Source organism: Branchiostoma lanceolatum, chromosome 15 (assembly GCF_035083965.1).
Source record: "Branchiostoma lanceolatum isolate klBraLanc5 chromosome 15, klBraLanc5.hap2, whole genome shotgun sequence".
Classification (NCBI taxonomy): Eukaryota; Metazoa; Chordata; class Leptocardii; order Amphioxiformes; family Branchiostomatidae; genus Branchiostoma; species Branchiostoma lanceolatum.
In genome coordinates this window covers 12,111,604-12,131,469 of record NC_089736.1, presented here as the reverse complement: position 1 = coordinate 12,131,469, position 19,866 = coordinate 12,111,604, and the positions used below count along the sequence as shown (strand labels likewise).

Below are 19,866 nucleotides of genomic sequence, written 5' to 3'. Positions count from 1 at the left end.
GTTGCATCTAACATGCTTAGGATATGTGTATAAATTGTTTTAAGTTTTAAGAAGAGGTGTTTTTGATATGTGTTTCAAAATGTATGAAATGAAAAGGAAAGGATATTATTATTAAAAGCTAAAGTATCTTTTTGACAGGTTGGTTGCGCCGGCGGGGGTTGTTAGATTTGCTAATCCTTTGGAGTACATTTGCCGTGCTCTCAGCCACCGGCACCCCCTCGCTTAAGATATTTCATATAGTTTTTGATTTATTCTAGCCAAATTTGAGTCGCAAAGTTTAATAATTTGTTTCTTTACATCAATGTACGACGATTTTGATAGGATTTTGCGGTGTTGTTGAGCGGACAGCGCCGTGAAATTAAATTAAAAATTCCGCGCAGTGACCACTGGAATTTCCGGAAGGAGGGAATCGGAAGAGCCAGGAATCTGTCGGGAGGCCCGGGCACACGCGGTGCAGGTTTGTGTCTACCCAAATTTTCATCATTTTCATCATTTTTGCGGGAAATTAGCGATCAATGTTGAACTTGAGGGGTTGTACTAGACCTAAACTCCCGATAAATCGCGGAAATAGAGCGATTTCTGCCCTGTGATTGACACAGGAACGGATAGTTTGGTACCGGCTGTTTTGCCTCAATTACTCTTTGATGATGCATTGACTCGACTTCAATGTCGGTCGTTGTGTGTAACGTTACCTTTTATTGTTAGACAAAGTGTCTTATGTTTGAAGTCCTTTTGAATCACTTACTACTTATTCTTAAGATCTCCTTGAGAATTATTTATTAGTGACAACACGAATCATTTAATTGGCGATTTAAGATTTAAATGCCCCGAGTGACATTTAATTTCTTATCTCTTATTTTTTAACTCTCCAGGATTCGAACCTTCCGGACTAGTTTGCGGAGAGTGTATTTGGTTTGTGGGGCTGTCAGTGCCCTGGGAATTGAACCGGTAACCTTAGGGTCCCATTCCTGGCACAGTTGTTCCTACAGTAGACAAGAGAAGATGTCTGCAGCCGAGCAAGCCGGGACGTCTTCAAGTTCCTCCTCCAACTCTTCTCGGAGACCCAAGGACCAGAGAGACAACAACCTTAAGCTGCTGAAGTCCACCAAGGCGCTGTCCACCAGCGCTAAGAGGTACCAGATCAAGTCGGCATTAATAACATCGCGACGCTGCATTTTCTATCACCATTAATCATGCCAGCCTCTCCTTGTAATACTGCCAATCAGCTCATTTGCATATAAGCTAAAACCTGGTCCTGTTGGACACAGAAGTGCGGGAAGGAGCGAAGATTTATACCATCTTGTTCGTTCTTAAGTCTAGTTTGCCGTGGATGTGGAATTGGTGGTGTTTAAGGGCGGGGGAGAGAGTATGGTGGTGCATAAAATAACGGGAGGGTCAGCTGAGGCGGCCATCTTGTGTGTGTACTTTGCACAGTGATTATGTCGCCTTCCTTTGTCAGCTTCTGCTCACGGTTTATTTTATCGCGTCTGCAGTTGTTTTTTGGGCAGGGATGTTTCCCTCTGGGTAACTCTCACCTGTTCCCCGCTTTGTTTTTGTGCAGGATCCAGAAAGAGCTGGCAGAAATCACGCTGGACCCGCCGCCCAACTGCAGGTAGATAGATGTGGAGTTGTGTTAAGGTTTAAGGTGAGGTTGTGAGAGTGGAGTCTCTCCCTACACAAACAGAGCCGGCTTTCCACACAGGTGACAAACAAAGGGGCCTCCTGAGTACCCAGGTGTCAAGTAGCACCTGAACAAGTTGGGGTGAAGATGGCATGGCTTGGGTTTCTACAGGTGGGGTCGGGGCAAGGCTAAACATCTTACAACTTGATTCCTATAAAGAACCTTAAGAACATCTTAACTTTTCTAGCTAGACCAAATTATGCTAGTTACGCGTTTGAGGGGCATGTTTGTATTTACATCTCAAAAAAGCAGTTCCCAACCATGAGAACAAAGAAACTGTCGGAAAGTAAACGAATGTCTGCTACTTGTTGTAGCAATGTAGGACTAAAGCAACCTACCCTATATGCCAAAAATAGTTACTCAAGCAACTAGATAAAATTTTGAAACAGTCAAACGTTTCAGACAGCATCCGCTGTCTTTCGTCAGTGACTAAAGGTAGGACTGGGAAACCAGCTTTTATACCCAAACTCTGAATAGACATGTTAATGTAGTTAAGACAATTTATGATGTCTTGAGGTAGTCTTCAAAAGAAGGTTAACCTAGACAATATGTGAAAAGTTGGAGTAGTTTCAGATGGACTAGCCATACATTTTGCTGCTCCACTTTTCATGCAAAATACTGTGTTTAACATTCATGTTGATTATCATTTTCTTTGCAATTCATGATTACCTGATAGCATAATTTGAAGCCATCCTCCCCCTATTCCCAATGGTATCAATATATTTATGTTTTCCATAAAAATTTATAGCGTCCTGGCTTTAAACAAAACTAGCAGTCCACAACAGCGTCAGCGAAGATACTCGTAACTTAGCAGACATTAATTTAACTGTACGTTCGTGACATTAAGATGATTGATTTGACCATTATAGTTTTACGACCATGAAAATGTTACACATGACCTTGCGTCTGATGATGTATTCTTAGGTCTGCTAGGGCTATGTCTGGCCTACGTTAACATTTCATTCTGTCGTGTTTCATGTTAAAAATGCAGAATCTTGTCAGAGCCCATTAAGCCTGAGGTTTTCAACATTCCCTTATATAATATTATGATTATTATAATAACTATTATAATATTGATACCATGAGTTGAATGTAACACATGATCTCGAACCAGTTTAGCTCAAATGAACTCAATGAACAGCTAATCTTCCACTGTTTGTGACAGAGAAGACAGACGCTATATACAGTATTTACAGGTTCATTGTACCGGGGAAATTCCCCTAGCTTTTTTCGACAAGCACAATGAACAGTGGACTACGGCTTAACATCCCGTCCTAAGGATTGCAACCTTTTCCGGTAGCGTGCATGTCGGGTGAGCGACATAGCCGGGATCGAGCCCGGGGCTTCTAGTTCCAGAGGCAAGATCGCTAACCACTGGACTACGCACGCCACAGACAGTGACATAAGAGGTTTTAGACAACTGATTAAAATGGAATATGGAAAGCTAGCCTTCTCTTTCTGTTGCCTAACCCCATAACGTATAAGCAATGTAAATTTGGTGCTTCTTTAGCAATAGCAGGCTGAAAGTAAAGTGGTCAGTCCTGGTCATTTTAGCTTCTTGATAGAATCCATCTTATACATGTAGTGATATTAATCCATTATAAGTCAATGAGGCCCTTGACTTCAGTCACCCTTGTGAATACAGGTATAGGTCATGAGTCGAATCCTACAGGAAATGTCATAATTTTTGATGGTATATGCTAGGAATGTCACATTGAATATATATATACACAAACACTCATTCAGATAGACACACTCACATAGGTGTGAAATATGTGGTAAATGTTCCTGAAATCATGAAGAGATTGCAAACCCTTTCTGCTTTGAATAGTGTCAGGCTGTGTTACCATATAGGGTGTTTCAATGCACAGACATAAGTCAAATCTTTGTCTCAGCAGTACACCATTATGTACATTGTATTAATCAGTTCCTGTGCTTAATCAAGCTTACACATTGTCCTTTCAATTATTAAAGGTGCCCTAAGCGATTTTAGGAGGTAAAACTTGAAATATTCTGGGGAAAGCAATTCTGTTTGGTGAAATTGAAATTGACATTTCCTTCCCCATATTAGTACATTTGCATCATTATTTCATACTTTGGGCATTTAAAAAGAGCACAGAAACAAGCCGCAAAAGGAGTATTTCATTTATTGGTACCACCCAAAAATCAGCCCAGAATCATTGTGTATGCGTACTGCACATGGCTACATTATTAGTCATGTGTGCAGACGCAGCGTGCCTACTTGCGTATGGTATATTTTGTAGTTCACATCAACCAGGCTTATAAATAAGCTGTTACAGTTATAGACTATGAAATTGTGACCCAGAAATACGTCAAATTTGATGGACATGATGTGTGTAAAGTGGGGTAAGGTACATGTTCGGTTCATCCACGCTCTAAACTATAAATGTCATGGTTCGTGATATCAGTAAACACTAAAGGCCCCTTGAGAGAAAATTCAAGGCTGGCAGATATTTATTTCATTAAAGGTCACTTGTGTTATTATTTTGAGACAGACTTGTTTTGGAAGAATAGCATTTTTGCATGTGATTTTGGCATACTATATACGTTCGCCGTGTTGTCATGCTAGAGGGTGGGTATTTGGAGATATTTGTAAAAGGTTCATTTTAGTATAGCTTGCATTTAAGAAAAGAGCTTTGCAACAGAACTGAGTCAGCTTACAGATGTGATTTTTGTGGCAGAGACTGCCATTCTCCTATAGGGCTGTTTAGCCATAGTCGATGCTGTAGGGCTGTTGTGAATTAGAATTTTACCATGGTCAATACTGACCGACAGAGGCCATATGTATTTCTTTTTCTTGACTATGCTGAGTGGAAAGTGGTTTTCACTTTTTTTTTAATATCATTTCTGTTGGAATATGTATGATTTCATTTACACTGGTAGACACAGCATCAACCGACCTAGCCTAATGCCCTTCAAAAGCATAGCTCTCCCAAGTGACTAAACCATGAATATAGACACATTTTGAATGAAACTGTTGTGTATATCGGATATGTAATGCTGGTATGCAACATTGCAAAGTTGTCTCTATATCTTAGTGATAAAAGAAGGATTATGACGTCCGTTTAATCAAATTTTGAAGGACAGAAAGAAAAATTCTAAACAAATCAAGGCTTACGAGATAAACTTGTGTCATGAAAACAAACAAACAAATGAAGTGTATTTGATGTTTGGCCTCAAGGTTTGGATCCGGTGATGTTTTAAAAATGACAACAATTTCTTTAGATTTCTTTTGTTGATACATCTGTAAATCAATGTGATTGGATCATGATGGTTTAATGATAGTTTTCTTAGGCCACACCAATTCAATTTCTTGGTTAACGGATACTTATTTTCACACAAAAAAAAAATTTTAGGAAGAAAAAATTCATGAAAACAGAAGGCTTGGCCAGCCTTCTGTTTTCATGATTTTTTTTTCTCTCAAATTTTTTTTTTTGGGGGGGGGGGGGGGTCTGTGAACCCTAGGAGGTTATAAAACCTCCTTGGTAGACAAGCGTTCTTTCTAGGTGAAATGTACTATAAGTTAACGGTGCTTTCTAGAAATGTCATGCTAGATCTAGTATGTTTTGAAATTGGCTGTGAATTATGATGATAATAAATATGATGTGATTCAGATGTAATGACAATGAAGTATAAGACCAAATCTGCAGATTTTTGACTTGGCTGAAATTACAATTTGTATGTATGATCCAATGTAGGTTAGAAAGGACAGCATTTCTCAGTTGGATATCTTAGTCATCTCCATGTATAAGAACTTAAAGAAGTAGAAATTTTCTCTTGACGTTGGTGTTATTTGTTAAAGTAATGATTTTCCATGTGCTCCTTGACGCCATTTCTTGTTAATCCTTTTATCTATTGGAATCAGAGGAACGAAGGATTGAGATAATGATTGGCCTTCTGTTGGGCCATTGTCAGTTGAATCAGCCTTTGAAGTAGGATCATGCCCCCTGGTCTTTTGTTTAGGTCATCCTTTTGACATGTTTTTCTTTGGGCCTGTATCAGACAGCGATTCAGTCATTAGCCTGGTTGTTAGACCCTCTAAAATATCGTGTGGAGTTCTGGACTGACCTCAGACTACAGAAAGATTCTCGAGCCAGCTCAAATGGTGAGCTAGGATCCAATCTTTCTGTAGAGGTCTCAGACCACACCCCCACACATAGATATTTTAGAGATTGGCGGTCTGGCATCCAGGCCCCTCCCCACTTGACCCTGATGTCTAGCTTCCAAGGTCATAAATTACGTTCTATTTAACGGTTTCTGACTGTCGCGGTTCTTACCAATGCTCATGATAGACGTCTGCCTTTGGTCCACTTGTTTTGTGTACCTTGTATTAAAAAACTACAGGAATTGTACCAGCATTTTTTATCAACCTTAGGCCATACCATTTTGATTTCTTGGTTAATGGAATTTTTAAAGAAATGCTACATTGGAAAATCAACATGAAAACAGAATCTCAGAGGAAAGTTTGTACTTTGGCACACACAATTTTAGGGAGTGAACAGGGTCAGGTGCAAGTTTTCACCCCAGCCTTCTGTTTTCAGGATTTTTTTTGCTAAAATTAAAACAAAATCTGTTAACCAAGAAATTAAATTGGTGTGGCCAGAAGAATATGCACTTTCACTATTAACTTTTGTTAACTTTGTTCTGTTGGGAAATGTTCCTGAAATTATGATTCAAAAGATCGCAAACTGCATGCATAACCCATGCTGTGTAGGATAGTACCAGGCTGTTAGGTTTCTTTATGTGCAGTGAGTTAACAGATGGCATACATGAAAAGGGGGTCATGAGATCGGATCAAATAGATGCAGGATTTCCATTGCATAGACTGTAGCAGGTGTCTCTGATTGTATAGATAAGTTCCAAGCTGTAGTGGAGCTCCACAAAATCTTTCTAACACAGTTATAGCCTTACAGTTTTAATACTTTGCTTACGCTTTGATAACTGGTAACTGGTTACCAAGGAATTCATTATAAGTGTCTGTTAAATGTCTTGCTGTCGTCTTGTGGACTAAAAGGTTAGTGGGGTGAATCTTACAACAGCTAGAAAGTACTCTGTACCCTGTTCTCAAAACAAGGCTATGGGCTAGTTTACACACCATTTTTATCTCCATGAAAAATGGAGATATAGTTTTGGGTGTGTCTGTCTGTCTGTCTGTTTGTGTTTCCGCACTACTCTAGTCAGCATAACTCAAGAACCTCTGGATGGATTTCGATGATATTTGGTATATGGCCGGGTGTTGGGAAGCCAAAATTCAAGGTCGATTTTGGGCCCCCTGGTATGTGACCTTGGTACTGCAGCAGAGCTTCCGTTTTTGTATCTTTTGACCTGGACGTGCTGTGGTCTTGATTTTTGGGTGGCAGATAGCTTTTTTTTTGGTTATAGCACAAGTCAATGGAGTAATGTTTAAAGAGGAAGCAATATGAAGGTTTATTGTATACATCTGAGCAGATGTAAAACAAAGTGCATTATAATATTTAATAATCCTAATGTTATTACAGTACTTATATCAGTTGAGGGCTCGAATTGCAGAAAAATATTTGAGACTGCAGGTACATTAAACAACAGATGACACTAAGTATTTTGAGGCCTTCAAGTAGTTGTAAATATACTTAAACATTGGATTACTTAATGTTTATGCATGTGTTTACAGTCTTATATATATACACATGCCTGGACAAAGAGAAACATTTTCACATGTAGTCAGTCTGTTTACTATAAACAAATACGCTTGATAAGTATGCACCGCTCAGGTTTCATATACAATCACGAACTGTTTGGAGATGTTGTAAAAATTGATTGTGCATTGGAAACCTTTCACAACATCTTCAAACATGTCTTGCTTGTATATAAAACTTGAGCCATGTTTAATTATGAAGTGTATTTTTTTATTGCAAACAGAATGACTACATGTCAAAATTTGTAGAAATCAAATTTTGCGTCCAGGACTTGGAACAGCCACCGAAGGCCCTGTACAATTTGTCAATCAAATTACATGCAATAGACAGCGCCACTTCAAGATCAGGGTCACTTGCGTAACAGCAACAGATGTCAAATAACTAGTATCAGATAATTTGGCAGTTAGCATTCCATGGGCAACATTGCAAGATGTGTCTGACCAAGCACATGCAAGTCTATATATTCGAAGAAAGAGGCCATTCTGGGGTCTACATGGCTTGTATCTTTTATGAGGGCCTGCATGGGGGGTCCCGACAACGCTCTACGCTAAATTCGGACCACTGGCTACGTAATAGGCTAATTCAGAAAGCCTCCCTACGCTCTACGCTAAATTAAAAAAGCCCCCCCTACGCTCTACGCTAAATTATGAGTGGTCGGCAACGCTCTACGTAAAATTAAAACGGCTGATTACGCTCTACGTAAAAGGGGCATGCAGGCCCTCTTTTATAGTTGACTAGATTTCTGTAAAGACAGAATATAATAGTCTAATATCTTGATTCCCATTTCTACTACTACTGTAATAGGAAAATTTGCTCAGCATGTTAACTGTTGAAGACTTGATGACTGTCTAATGTCTTTCCAGTCTTTGTGTTATGTATGCATATTTATAAATCTCTTGAACAGGATTAAGGATTTCCCTATTGACTGATACTGCTCTATTTACAATGCCAATTAACCTTTCAATGGGATTGCACAAAATGGTACAGTAAAAACACAATTTTATTGTATTTCTGTCCTAAATTAACAAATTGAATGTAACTTGGCATTTCTACACAAATTGTTACTTAAAATACATGTATCATGTTTCATTTTACTTGGTTCCTACACTAGCAGCTACATTTTTGTATTTAGCAAACTTACAGTACTGATTAAATGTTGTCAAATACATACAGTAGTTAACAGTAACTGTAATAATGATGATCTAATACTGTTCTAAAACTGCAATGACCTTCATATAAACTACTCTTAGGCCACACCAATTTAATTTCTTGGTTAACGGATTTTTATTTAAAAAAAAAAAGATTTTAGAAAAAAAATTCATGAAAACAGAAGGCTGGGCCAGCCTTTGAAAATAAAAATTTGTTAACCAAGAAATTAAATTGGTGTGGCCTTAGACTGTTATGTTCACAAGATATGTACATTTCCATTATTGGTACAGTATCTAAGCAGTATTGCAATTAATTAGAAACCCTTCCATAGAATTAGATAATTGTATTTACAGTATTGAAACAGTTTTTGACCTAATACTGTGAATTCTTCTATAATACTGTTTTAATACTGCTTGCACATAAAAATTAGTATCAAATCAGTATCAACACTATTATAATATAGATCCTGCTTTAGATATGGTTAACCTTTGAACTGCATTTTATGACAATGATTTATTAATGTGATATAAGATATATGTATGGTAAATTGGTAATTATATACTTAATAGTAAGGAAAACGGTGTACTTTACATTTGACCTATTTGTAAATGACATGTTAAGTAAGTCTTGAAGGTGAATTATTATTTTTATTTGCTATAGATGAAACCTCCCCTTGACCTAGTCTGTATCATAGAAACATAAGCTTTTTCACTATGGTACAATATTACATGAAATATTTCCTGGCACAATATTACATGGAAAGCTCAGTGGTTCATCCTTGAGTTTTACCTGAAATGCATTTAAGTTTGCGTGGCTTTTATTTCGCGCTAAGGCGAAAATGGAGTGTTCGCGGTGGTTTTAAGTTTGCGGTAGCACTATACCGTAGTCACATACTGGTACAGTATTGGACAAAAATGTTTGCGGTGGTTTCAAGTTAGCGGTGAAACGGTTGCCGCAAAAACCGCGAACATAAAACCACCGCGAAAATTTCTGCATTTACAGTAGTTCACTCAACGTTGCACCAGTTGTATCAGAAGTCAGTAGGGGGGGAGGTCAGAACATGATATTAGAAATAATCATGTCAAACATTTCAATTTTGTTGTGCCAAATATGAAATTGCTTGTAGCTATCATACCCAGTCACCCCAAAATTTGGCTCACGAATAGAGGATTGAGCCAAACTGCTCATATTTGTTCTTGTATATCTGTATAATTGCAGTTTGATTTTGAAAGAGCCTGATGCATTCCTGTGTGTGATATGCCAGTCTTGGGCCCTTGAGAAATCAGGGCTATTCCACCATTATGGCCTTTGCTAGCTTGTTTGGCTTTTCCAGGGCTAAAGGAAGTACTGTAAATGCAGAAATGTTTGCGGTGGTTTTATGTTCGCGTTTTTCACGGTGAACTCTTTACGGCGAACTTAAAACCACCGCGAAAAGGCATTTCATTGTGTTACTGTAGCGCTACTATTGTTTCAAACGCCAACCCAAAAACACCGCGAACACTCCATTTTCTCATTAAAAACATGCGAACATTTCTGCATTTACAGTAATTCAAAATTTCAAATAATTATTTAGTGATTGAAAATTGAATGCATGTTATGTATTTTGTACCACCATAGATAGTGATTAGGTAATGCATGTGTGTGTAAGCAGCATTTCAAAGCAATGGCTGGTTGAACAGTCCTTGACCAGATTATAGGGACAGATTTCAAATTTTCACTTGTAAACAAAATACTTCCACCAAGCAACATGCTTGTAATGTAATGAGCCATAAATTGCAGATTTTTGAAAAAAGAATTAGGAAAAGGCATATGATATACACCACCCTTTGGGAAAAAGATGCTAGTCAGAAAAGGATTTGAATGCAACTACGTACATTTCAACAGCTGTTTCTTGAAGTAAATGTTGGTAACATTTGTGACATTGACCCTTACTGACCTTTCCGCCTGTGCACCTTATGTGCAGAGACATACGATACAGTCTCAGGCAAACGAGTGCTAAGCAAAGAAAGCTACTGTCAAATTCCCATGTCAGGAAATGGAACAGGTTGGAAAAGAAAGACAGCAGATTCTGTTTAGCTTCATTTTCTTAAAGGCATCCAGAGCATTTTATGAGGCTTGAAACTTGAATAAAAAATCCAACTTCTAGTCATTCCTACACATCGTAAGTTTCAATAACACTATACAGTACATTAATACATATTGAAATTAAATGAGTTAAGAAACGATGTCGTTGAACTGATATAAAATCCAAGCCCAAGATCCTGACTGTTCATCACAATTAGCGTTTCGACCAACGAGAGGGTGACTGCATGTCCATCAAATATTTGGATTTTTACGTTTTGATTTTGCATTTCTACGTTTTGGAGGAGGGCGAGGCTATGGTATCTACAGTATTTACAGTAGGCACGTGAAACTAAAAGATTACCATGTAGATTATTTTTGTGCCGTTTTTGCTCACTTTTGATAAGAAATCGGAACGCAAATGTGGTAAACAATGGCATTAATTGTCAATTTCATAAAGATTACAGCAACTAGAATATTTCCAGTTTTCAAGTCTCATAAAATGCTCTGGGTGTCTTTAAGGAATAGACTCTCTGGTCTTATGTCTGGGTTTGTGGTGCAATCTTGGCACATCTCAAGACGGGTAACAAGTTCTTAAAAGGAATCCTTGGCACAGACTGGGACTTTGATTATTGAAGGTGACAAGACACGATGCTGCTACACTTCTGTTCAATATCCAGAAATGGTTAGGCGGGTTTTAGGGTATTGGTTAGTCTGAATCCATTTGCTACATGCAGAGACTGCATGCGTGCGCTGTATGATGATTTGTTTCTATTAGTATTACACTTGGCATTGGCACAGAGTAAGGAAAAAAAGGAGAGGAAAGTGATCTCGAACCAGTTTAGCTCAAATGAACTCAATGAACAGATGAGCTAATCTTCCACTGGTCGTGACAGAGAAGACAGACGATATATACAGTATTTACATGTTCATTGTACCGGGGAAATTCCCCTAGCTCTTTTGGACAAGCACAATGAACAGTGGACCACGACTTAACGTCCCGTCCTAAGGCCTAGGACTGCGGCCTTTTCCGGTAGCGTGCATGTTGGGTGAGCGATACAGCCGGGATCGAACCCGGGGCTTCTAGTTCCAGAGGCAAGATCGCTAACCACAGGACTATGCACGCTATATATGCTAAAAGAACAACATACAACAGTGTATGGTTGACTGTGTGATCAGTTCAAAATAGGCTAAGGTCTCATGCCTGAATTAGTCTGTGTGTAGATGCCCAAAGAGTGCGGGCTAAAAAAAATAATTGGGCCCCAAAGGCAGGTTTTTAAGTCGATCATAAATTGCCTTTGATCGATCCCACTTGATATTAAAACCATTTGAGGTGGAAGCTCATTTCTGTCTGACAGGATAAGGCAGGAAAGTTTCGGCATCCAAGCGATTGTCGGACGTACACGCTATTTTGACCTGAGTACTGCGGTCGGGCTCTCTCGGCACCAGAGAGCCTCTTGCGGCTGGTAGGTAATTGCATTTTTAAATGCCATAAGATATCGCTCCCCTGGTTATATTTTGGTGACATTTTTTTCATTGTCTTAAGAACGTGTGTGCTTGCAATAGAAAGTAAAACATCTCTGGAAACTCTTTGTTTTTATTGGAATTACGGCCATGAAAGGTTGTGTTTTAATGTTATTTCCAATGGAATGGCCTAATTGCCGTGTGAGACCCTAAATGGCCTTTGAAACATACATGTACGTGCAATTTCAATTTGCGACAAGTTGCTTGATATTGATATAAATATTATAGGACAATTAGGAGAGGTTTCTAGGTGATTCATTGTGTTGAACACAAGTGTGTGGAAGGAACATTATTACCCTAAGATTGTCCTGTTGAAGTGCTGTTTAGCTTGTACATACATTGTGTATTCAAAGTCATCCGAAATGTTTCTTAACTGTTGTGTTTTCCTTACACAAAATCTCCATTCTTACCGACAAGTAATGTACATTTAACAGGTGCATTTCTGGGTTAAAGGTTTAACCCTTTGCGTAGCTATCAAGAGGACTTTTTCTACTTTAAGCAGCTCATGTAACTTTATCCCCCTTCTTTTGTGTTGACAATGTGTGTACCCTATAGAGAGGGATTGTTTGGCCAGCCCACTATATGTCAATCCAACCATGGCACCGTGCCAACAACAACTCTACAGCTAGTCTGGACACTGTCTACCTCTTTCTCCTCCCCTATATACACAGTAGTTCGTCCCAGTAGTGAGAAAATTGCACTTGATGTCATTCGGACCGTACCACGTGGAGCATTCCTAGGGGGGATTTGTGGAATTGTAAATACTTGCACTCGCCGAGAATCCTTGAGTTTACAATTTGATCACAGTTCGCAGTGTGTGCTTAGTAGCTTCGCAACACAACGAAGAGAGTAGTTAGAGACTAGCTTTTGATAGAATTAAAAATTACCTGGGGTAAGATTAAAGATTAGCTGCCAAAGGTGAGAGCTAACAAGCCGAAACACCTGCTTGTTAAAGTGCGGATTAACCCGGGGGTTTTCCACCTGGGTTGTGCCACTGTTTACCTATACGAGGGAGATGTTTGTTCAAGGCACCATCAGAAAACAATATTCTGTCGACTGCCGTATTCGGGGTTGCCGGGATAAGGTTTATTGTTGGGCCTCAATGGCGGAACAAGTAAGAGTTGTCAAACACAGAATAGTGGAGACAAACTATGAGCTATTCACTCACATAGTAACAGTTTCACCATTGTTGAATGTAAGTCAGGATTATTTTAAGAGCCTCTTCTGTAAGTATTAACAAGTCCTGTAGTTGTACTCATTTTAGTTGATTTTACTTTCCATTTGAATGTATCGAAAATCTCTTTGAAGAATGACCAAAAAATGGAAAAGTGAATAAAGCATACTTATTAGAAAGTAATGTTTTCTAGGCCATACCAATTTAATTTCTTGGTCAACAGAGTTTTTTTTTTAATTTCAGCACGAGGACATCATTAAAACCGAAAGCTGGGGTGAAAACTTGTGTGCACCAAAGTACAAACTCTCCTCTGCGATTCTGTTTTCATGTTGATTTTCCAATCTAGCATTTTTTCTTAAAATCCGTTAACCAAGAAATTGAATTGGTGTGGCCCTATGCTGTTAAAAAAGGTGGACTTGTATCAAATAAAAGTGTCAATGATTTTTTAAAGAATAGAGAATCAGCATGAAATTTTGAAGGCTAAGTGCAAAAAAAGCAAAAAAATTATAAATCTTTATGTATTTCATTACATATATTGTGTTATTTTCCATAGTGCTGGTCCGAAGGGAGACAACCTGTATGAATGGGTGTCCACCATCTTGGGGCCGCCTGGGTCTGTGTACGAGGGCGGAGTTTTCTTCCTGGACATCCACTTCTCACAAGACTATCCCTTCAAACCTCCCAAGGTGAGCCATGCATGGCTGTTGTTGGAGACTTTGACCCCATTCACCCTCAAAAAGTTTAATCGCGATTGAATCGATTTGATCGCGATAAAACGCAAAAACTTTTGCGTTCACACTGCTTTTAGCCAAGTGGATTAAAGAACGCCGTGATCCGATCGCGATTGAACAAAGAGTATCACTATGTGACGCTCGTTTGAGGTCAAAGGTTCGGCATCGCCTCGCTACAAAATGGCGAGAGTCCACCAACTTTTGATGATTTTGTATCTCTGGAGAATGTTCTGTAGCCATGGAAGGGAACGCAATTGGCAGGCTATGATCGCGAGAAGGCGTGAAGGACAAAGGCTTTTGTATATTGGCCTAGCTGTAGTACAGGTAATGAACGCGGCAAGAGCTGTATGATGTATGGCCTCCCACCCCTGAAACCAGCTGAAATCCCTGCCGATCGCGATGGAATGAATCGTAGTTGCATTCGCACTCAAAGTTTGATAGGATTGGATTGGATTGATCCTCCCAAAACTACCAATCGTGATCGGATCGATTCAATCGCGATTATACTTCAATCGCGATTAAACTTTTTGAGTGTGAACGGGGTCTTTGTGAAGACGTCTGTTGTAATGAATCCTCAGAGAGAAGTGAAGTTTTACGACTGTTGATTTTTGCGTGTCCAGGTGACATTCCGGACCCGTATCTACCACTGTAACATCAACAGCCAAGGTGTGATCTGTCTGGACATCCTGAAGGACAACTGGAGCCCCGCCCTCACCATCTCCAAAGTCCTGCTGTCGATCTGCTCACTGCTAACGGACTGCAATCCAAGTAAGCATAAACATATCATAACTCCAAATTCTAACAAAATTTGATCTATCGTTAGCTGAAAATTGGTAGACTATAATAGTTTAAAGGCGCTATTTGTCCACTTTGGTTTTCTAGTATTCCTCCTATATGGGTGGCTGCTACAGTGGAATATGGCAGGAATCCTGTTTTAAAATGAGGGTCTGCATGTTCTTTTCCGTAAGGCATAGGCAGGCTATCTTTATTTCCTGTAATTCATAAGGAAAGCTGTCTTATTCAAGTAATTCGTAGCGAGGCCACCAAATTTTGCATAATTGCCTTCCATCATTTTAGTGTAATATGTAGGATTTATAATGGCTCTTCTAAATTCAGCGTTAAGCATTGTCGGGACCCCCCCATGCAGACCCTCTAAAATAAATCTCTTTGAGACGTATGTAAAATAGCATCACCCAGTATCTCCTTGCTACCATCAAAAATGGAGGCTTAGATGTGCCATGAAGTAACAACTTGGCCCTATGACCCTGCATGACTATTTGTACTCCTGTCAATTACATGTACAAGGTACTGTAGAGGAGAGTAGAGAAATTGTGGAGACCCAAGGGCTGTTGAAGGCCCTGCAATGTTCCTCCAAATCACGTTGCCTTGTGTGACTTCTGTTACGTAGGGTATTGAAGATGCCACATGTATGATAAGGCCACAGTCGCCACACCAATTTAATTTCTTGGTTAACAGATTTTTAAAAAATTTTAGCAAAAAAAAAAAAATCATGAAAATAGAAGGCTGGGGTGAAAACTTGCACCTGACCCTATTCACTCCTTGAAACTGTGTGCACCAAAGTACAAACTTTCCTCTGAGATTCTGTTTTCCTGCTAATTTTCCAATCTAACATTTAAAAAAAAAATCCCTTAGCGCGTCTGAAATAAAAACCACGCAAACATAAATGCATTTACAGTATCAACACGGTTGTATCTCTTGTATATATTCTACAAAACTTCCTGGCATGCTAAGAATTGAATCTTGGCAATCTAGATCAGGATATTTATCAACAAAATAAATCCATTATAAAGGCAAAGATATCCATTGGTATGTATTACTGGCAGATGGGGGTGTTCCATTTGATATTGGAGGGGAGGCAGCAGAAAATACCTAACCTTGTTTCACTGTTATCAAAGGTTGAATTCTATTTTGAGATGCTTTGTTTATTGATTTGGCTTCAGCATTTACATGCAGACAGGGTTGCCTAACTCTAACCCTAGTGACAAGGATATAGAACAACTATACATGTTTATGTAACAACATACAATCAACTCAAACAATCTATTGAAGTATTTCATATACAAAATATTTTTAAGTGCCTTTAGGCTAAAACTCATAGTGATCATAGCATTACATGGAAGAGGTCATGGTCAGTACTGTTACTGTAAATGCATTTAAGTTTGCGTGGCTTTTATTTCTCAGTAGGGAGAAAATGGAGTGTTTGCGGTGGTTTTAAGTTTGTGTTTGAAACAATAGTAGCGCTACAGTCATAGGTGAGCAAAAAGTTTCGCGGTAGTTTTAAGTTTGCGCTGAAAGATCACCGCGAACATAGAACCGCTGCAAACATTTCTGCATTTACAGTATTCTGGCAGTCCTTTGGCCATATCAATTTGATATTACCAAAAATGTTATGATATAGTATTCCTTGTTGTTACAGTTTTTCAGTTCATTCATGTATTAAAAGTTGCACATTCATTGCTTGAAATGTTAACCAGTCTGGTAATATGTTGATTTTTTGGGCTCCTGTTTTTTGTGGCTTGTAGGTCTATTTCAGGATTCTTTCTTCTATTGTACTTTTATTTTCTGCAAAAATCCAAGAACGAGGAATTTCCAAGAACCAAGGATTGGTGCGGTCAGGCCAATTTTTGTTGGCTTTAATCAAGGAGGTTTTGATTTTAAACCTCATTGCATAAATTTAAAGATAACATGGGACATTAGACAATGGAAATCACCGTGTTCAAGATTTCAATTATTAAATGTCACTACTAGTATTCTGAATGTCTGTCTATTGTATCTAACAAGAGAAATGTCTCACATTGAAAATTCTTTTTTTTTAAAATTCTCTTGTTAGGCCACACCAATTTAATTTCTTGGTTAACAGATTTTTTTTTTAGTTTTAGCACGAGGACATCATTAAAACAGAAGGCTGGGGTGAAAACTTGCACCTGACCCTGTTCACTCCCTGAAATTGTGTGCACCAAAGTACAAACAAACTTTCCTCTGAGATTCTGTTTTCATGTTGATTTTCTAATCTAGCATTTTTTTTAAAAATTCCGTTAATCAAGAAATCAAATTGGTATGGCCTTAGATCAAATGTTTATCATGTTACTTTATACCAACACATACTAATTCAATTGTCTGTTGTTATTTTTTTCCAGGTGACCCACTTGTTGGCAGCATAGCGACTCAGTATACAAACTCCAGGGAAGAACACGACAGGATAGCTCGCCAATGGACGAAGCGATACGCCACATAAAGTCACGAAAACAGCCGCCAATTTTTGCCCAAATGTACTGTAGCTAGTAAAACGTATTCTTAGAAGAACTACTTAGAACGGGAGTCACTAAATCCGGAAAGACACTCTAGATCCGGAAAACTTAAAAGAATTCTTTCTGGGAAGACAATAAATTGTCTGATACTGATGATGTTACATCATTATAAAGAATACGCCATTGCAGTTCCAGTGACACATACTAGGGGGCCCAAAATCGATCTTGACCTTTCTCTTCCCAACACCTACTCACATACCAAATATCATTACAATCCATCTACACGTTCTTCAGTTATGCTGACTTTAAGCATCCGTTGACACACACGTACACGCACGCAAACACACACGCAAACACACTCAAAACAATATGAAAAAGTCTTTTTTCATGGAGATAATTATGCAGAATACCAATGACTGAAAGGGAAACGTCTCTTGTTTTATGTGACATAGAGTTAGCTCAAGTTCTGTCTTAGGTTCCCAGAATTCTGCAGAAGTCAGACCGACATTCTCCGAATTCCACAGCCCATCTCCTTGGAGACATCTACTTGTCTCCAAGATATTGATAACTTTTTGGTACATCATACTTAATGTAGACATTAATTCAGTGGTCTACTAAGAAAAAAATTAAAGTTTTCCAGATTTATAGTCTAACTGGATTGAGAGTGTCCCCTGTTATTCTTAGATGAATTGCTTAGTTACATGTGAATTCTAATCTGCATATAGCGTTGGTAGACTGAGAAATGTGAGAAGAAAACAATGACTTCGGTCTTTCAGTTTTGTAGTTGTGCACAGACTATATAGAAGATGTAGACTAGTTGTTAGAACGTTTACTTAGTAAATGTGATATCGGTATGTGAGAAGACAAATATTGTTACCTGTGTGACTTCAAAATGAGGTGCATGGAAACTTGCCTAAACATTGCAGAAGTCAGAAACAATTTGTACCTTTAAGTTGCTTTTGTCTTTGACTTAAATGTTGTAAACATTTGTTAGTTTGCAACAAAATGTCAGGACGTTAGTGAGACAATTTGTGCTTGGGGATTGGATTGGGTTGTTCTAATAATTTTCCAGGGAGAACAAAAGAATGGTATACAAATTTTGGAAGGGATAGCCCAACAAAATGAACCAATGCAGATTTCTTTTAAGATTTTGGTATTTGGTAAATTTAGATATTGCATATTTTCACCCCTTCTGTGATTATGGGCAAATAATGGAAACAGCATGACAACAATTAATGCCTTCGGATGTGTGTTTCCTGACTGATATTATCAGAATTAATAAACTCATATTGAAATACAATCTGCCATCATGAACTTTAAACTATAAACTATTGAATGTGTAAGCAGGCCATACTTATTTACAAGTGGCAATCGTGATGTAGTTTTTTTTAAGGAACTTGAATAAATTCAGAAAAAAAAAGACAAAGCCCTTATCATTTGCATCATATGTAGCATTGCCATCGTTGTGATATATTTTGCTGACCTTTTTTTTCTGTTTACACTAAAAATATATTTTTTGAGATTTGCATGGTAACGAAGTGTGAAGTACATCAATGAAAAAAGGCGGTCTTTCTAGTTGTGTGTCCCTTGCCAACATGCTAGTATAATGTTACTGTTCAAAGCTTGCCATTTAACCATAGTAGAATTTGTAGCATCTTTCAGTCTATGTACATATATATGGCCAAGTAGAGCAGAAATGCCATTTACATTCTAATCCACTTTCTTTATAATCCTCACTTAAGGCCACACCAATTTGATTTCTTGGTTAACAGATTTTTTAATTTTAGCAAAAAAAAAAAAAATCATGAAAACAGAAGGCTGGGGTGAAAACTTGCACCTGACCCTGTTCAACCCTTGAAATTGTGTGCACCAAAGTACAAACTTTCCTCTGAGATTCTGTTTTCATGTTGATTTTCCAATCTAGCATTTTTGTGAAAATTCCGTTAACCAAGAAATTAAAATGGTGTGGCCTAAAGACAAGTTTTTTTTCATGTCAACAAGTGCAAATAATTACATACTCCATAACTGCTAGTGCTACAGTATTTATTCCTATATTATATTGATATTAGCCCTTCTGGTGCTGTAATATTGGACTGTTGCATTCTGTGTCAGATTTGTCAAGACTAAACTGCAATAATTGTGGATTCATGCCAAGTAGTTTTACTGTATGCTCCCTTCAGACTGATGTATCTATTGTAAATAAATGTTACACAGAAACACAAACACTGAATGATTGCGGACTCAGTTTGTTTTGACAAGGCCTCTTCAGATGGTGGTAGGGATTAAGGTCTCATTCCTGTATTACTCCGAGTGGGTACCCTAAAAGAATCCGTACCCCAAAAAATTAACGGCTGCATGAACGTGTGTGCATATCGGTGGGAAATTCCCTTTTAGCCAGCACGACTGATCTCAAGCGTCAAACTGATGACAGCGTGTTTGTAACTGAAGAAATTAAAGAAAGTTCGGCAGCCATGCAAGAGGGCGGTCGTGCACATCCCGACATTGAAAGTGATGCGGTCGTGCGCTCTTCAGATGGAAAGTGCCTTTTTGGGTGTGTAGCTAAGTGCAGTTTGTAATTGCT

At 38.4% G+C, this 19,866-nt stretch overlaps 1 protein-coding gene across 1 annotated transcript; it reads left to right on the top strand.

Moving 5' to 3' along the window:
- Positions 1 to 417: 417 nt before the first annotated feature.
- Positions 418 to 19,508, top strand: LOC136420691 (ubiquitin-conjugating enzyme E2 E1-like). The gene is made up of 6 exons (XM_066407766.1): positions 418 to 457; positions 873 to 1,133; positions 1,562 to 1,612; positions 13,839 to 13,971; positions 14,637 to 14,784; positions 17,175 to 19,508. The coding sequence occupies exons 2-6, from the start codon at positions 1,003 to 1,005 to the stop codon at positions 17,270 to 17,272; spliced, it is 561 nt and encodes a 186-aa protein (XP_066263863.1). The 5' UTR covers positions 418 to 457; positions 873 to 1,002; the 3' UTR covers positions 17,273 to 19,508.
- Positions 19,509 to 19,866: the final 358 nt, after the last annotated feature.